This window comes from Poecilia reticulata, linkage group LG8 (assembly GCF_000633615.1).
Source record: "Poecilia reticulata strain Guanapo linkage group LG8, Guppy_female_1.0+MT, whole genome shotgun sequence".
In the NCBI taxonomy this organism is placed as follows: domain Eukaryota; kingdom Metazoa; phylum Chordata; class Actinopteri; order Cyprinodontiformes; family Poeciliidae; genus Poecilia; species Poecilia reticulata.
In genome coordinates, this window is record NC_024338.1 from 18,996,911 (window position 1) to 18,999,498 (window position 2,588).

Consider the following 2,588-nt stretch of genomic DNA (forward strand, 5'->3'; position numbering starts at 1 on the left):
GTCGTTCAACCAGACAGCCATTTGTAATCCATAGGGGGGGCCCAGAAAATGTTTGGAAACCACTGGGGGGGGGGGCGCAGGAGAAAAAGTTTGGGAACCACTGTTCTAGTGATTAATCAGATTAAAAAATTAGCACTTTCTGCAGATTTCAAAATTATTTCTTAAGCTTTTTTGTATAATATTTGAAATACTTTAAAAGATGCCAATAAAACAAACAATTTAATTCCTTTAATAATCATTTTATTGTCTAAAATGCAATAAACTCCATTCCTTTAGTGAATTCTTGATCATTTGTAGCAAAGGACACATCTGATAAATTCGTTTTTCTCCATCAGTGAGATTCCTGACCGTTCTGATTCGTGTCGTTTGCAGATTTGACGTTTCTTCACGAGAGTTGCAAAACGTTCCACGGAGAACTCGTCAATTTTGAGAAGATGGTGAGTTTGTTGTTCACTTACGACATAATGGAAATGTTCAGATGTTTTAATTATTTTTACAGGTGAATAAATTAGGTTAAGACATAAGACATTTTCCCATGATCCAAGTGAAATAAGATGCTAATGGAACAGAACATTTTCATCAATATTAAGGAATTATTGACTCTTGCTGAAAGGTTACTTCTAAGTTAGTTTTGTTTCATTTCAAGTTGACAAAAGTATTTGCAGTAGAAACTACACAAAAATACTTGGTAAGATTTTGTGTTTTTGCTGTGATGTGAAACCACGACCCGTAGAACCTCCGTAATCTCATATTTATCGTTTTCTGCAGCATAAAGTGGCTGAAATGGTGAGAACCATCAGACGGTACCGCAGCTCCCAGCTGGGTGAGTCCGAACTCTTCCTCACTGTCCTGTCTGTCTCCACCTGGTGGCAGGTTTCTGCCACTGCAGCTGCGACTGCTCAGTGATGTTGTGATGTGTTTCCTGGTAGCCATAGATACAGAGACGTCCCCCTCCCACCTGCAGACGAAGGCCTACGTCCGTCAGCTGCAGGTGATCGACAACCAGAACCTGCTGTTCGACATGTCCTGCAAGCTGGAGCCCAAAGACACGTAGAGGGACGAAGGAGCGGCGAGGAAGAGGAGGAGGGTCACGACCTGGACGTTAGATTTACACCTGCTCCTCTTCATCATATAACATAAAACATTCTGTCAAACCTCTGAACCTGGAGACCCACAACTCTGGTTTCGTCTGTTTCTGGTTTGTCTCTGCAGGATTCTGCAGAACCAGAACCGACCCGAAACCTAAGCATTGGTTCCTAACACACAGCTGGAACCCAAAGTGGAGTTACGGCTCCTCCACAAACCAGTCTACCCAGTCGATTCACATAGTTATTTATATTTACCTCAAATTCTGCGTATTTTCAGCTGCAGTAGCAGAAAATCAGTGGCGATCCTGAGGGGGGCCCAGTGGGGGCAATGGCCCCCTTTTGAAAAATGGTTGCCACCCTCCTGCACTCCCAGAGAATCATCTTTATGTTGTAGAAACGTATAAAAAGTTATCTTCTTCAAGAGATACATGTAAACCCAGATAAGTATGAGTTGTTCAAATAAATAAAAAATCAATAAAGAAACAAAATATATATATATGCCCTCTAAAAATGTTATTAAAATTTTCTGAAAATATGCAGAATTTAACTAAATAAACAAATTTACCATCATTACATCAGTGTAATGATGGTAAAGTTTATTATCAGGAATCAAACAAATTTCTCTTTTAAAAATTTAATTACAAAAACAGTTTAGTTCCCATTTGATTCCTTTACAAAGTGATCAAACTTTGTCTTTATTACCTGAGATTTTTCTCTTTATGCATTTCCAAACAGGAGAACAGCCATGATGCAGCTTTAAAATACAGGGGAAAAATGAAGCATCAAGTAAAAGTTTATCTTTCTCTACCAGCAGAGGGCAGTAGGTGTCAGGTGCTGCTCCTTTAAATTCAGAAGGTGCGTTAAAGAGCAAACCTTGAGCTTTAATGTTTCTCCCGAAACAATATTTGAAGAAAAAAATAAGCAGTTTCATTGCTGTGTGTTAGCAACTGATGACCCAACTCCTGACGCATGGACCAATCAGAATGCAGATAAATAGCAGGCATCATCCAATCAGCTTCCTTCAGCCAGTCAGGCTGCAGGATTTAATGTGGTGTGGTTTTCCAGACTTCAGTTTTTATTTTCATTGACTTCATGGACCAAACGGGTCGAGGATAAAGAGCTTTTGCAGCAGGACTGCGCCCCCCGCAGCGGGCTGATGGTACTGTGACTTTGTGGGGCTGCTGCAGAGCGATCGTCTGATCTGAACCGCGAACAGAGACCAACAGCTGTTCTCTGTTCTGTCCAGAACTGATCTGTAAATGTTCAAAGCGAGGAGGAAAACAGCCATCGTTTCGTTTCGCGCCGAGGCGGATTTCATGTTTTTAACAAAAGACAACAAAGGTCCTGATGTTGGGGCCGACCTGGGCTTCATACCTGCTGCCATATTCCACTCAGAGTCCAGGCAGGTGGCGAGGCATTCACTGACGGTCGGACTCGTGGACGCCGACGGAGCACCAACTCACCTGATTGGATCAGAGAGAGTAGATGCTGGTTTTCTAC

The 2,588-nt window shown here is 41.8% G+C and overlaps 1 protein-coding gene across 1 annotated transcript in view; it reads left to right on the forward strand.

Annotated features, from left to right (window-relative positions):
- The window catches only part of rapgefl1 (Rap guanine nucleotide exchange factor (GEF)-like 1), a 25,864-nt gene extending 23,866 nt beyond the window's left edge, over positions 1-1,998 (forward strand). Inside the window, exons 10-12 of the mRNA XM_008416573.2 lie at positions 373-437; positions 769-823; positions 930-1,998. Of these exons, the coding sequence (XP_008414795.1) occupies positions 373-437; positions 769-823; positions 930-1,054 (245 nt within the window). The 3' untranslated portion in view covers positions 1,055-1,998. The remainder of the gene's footprint in view (positions 1-372; positions 438-768; positions 824-929) is intronic.
- Positions 1,999-2,588: the final 590 nt, after the last annotated feature.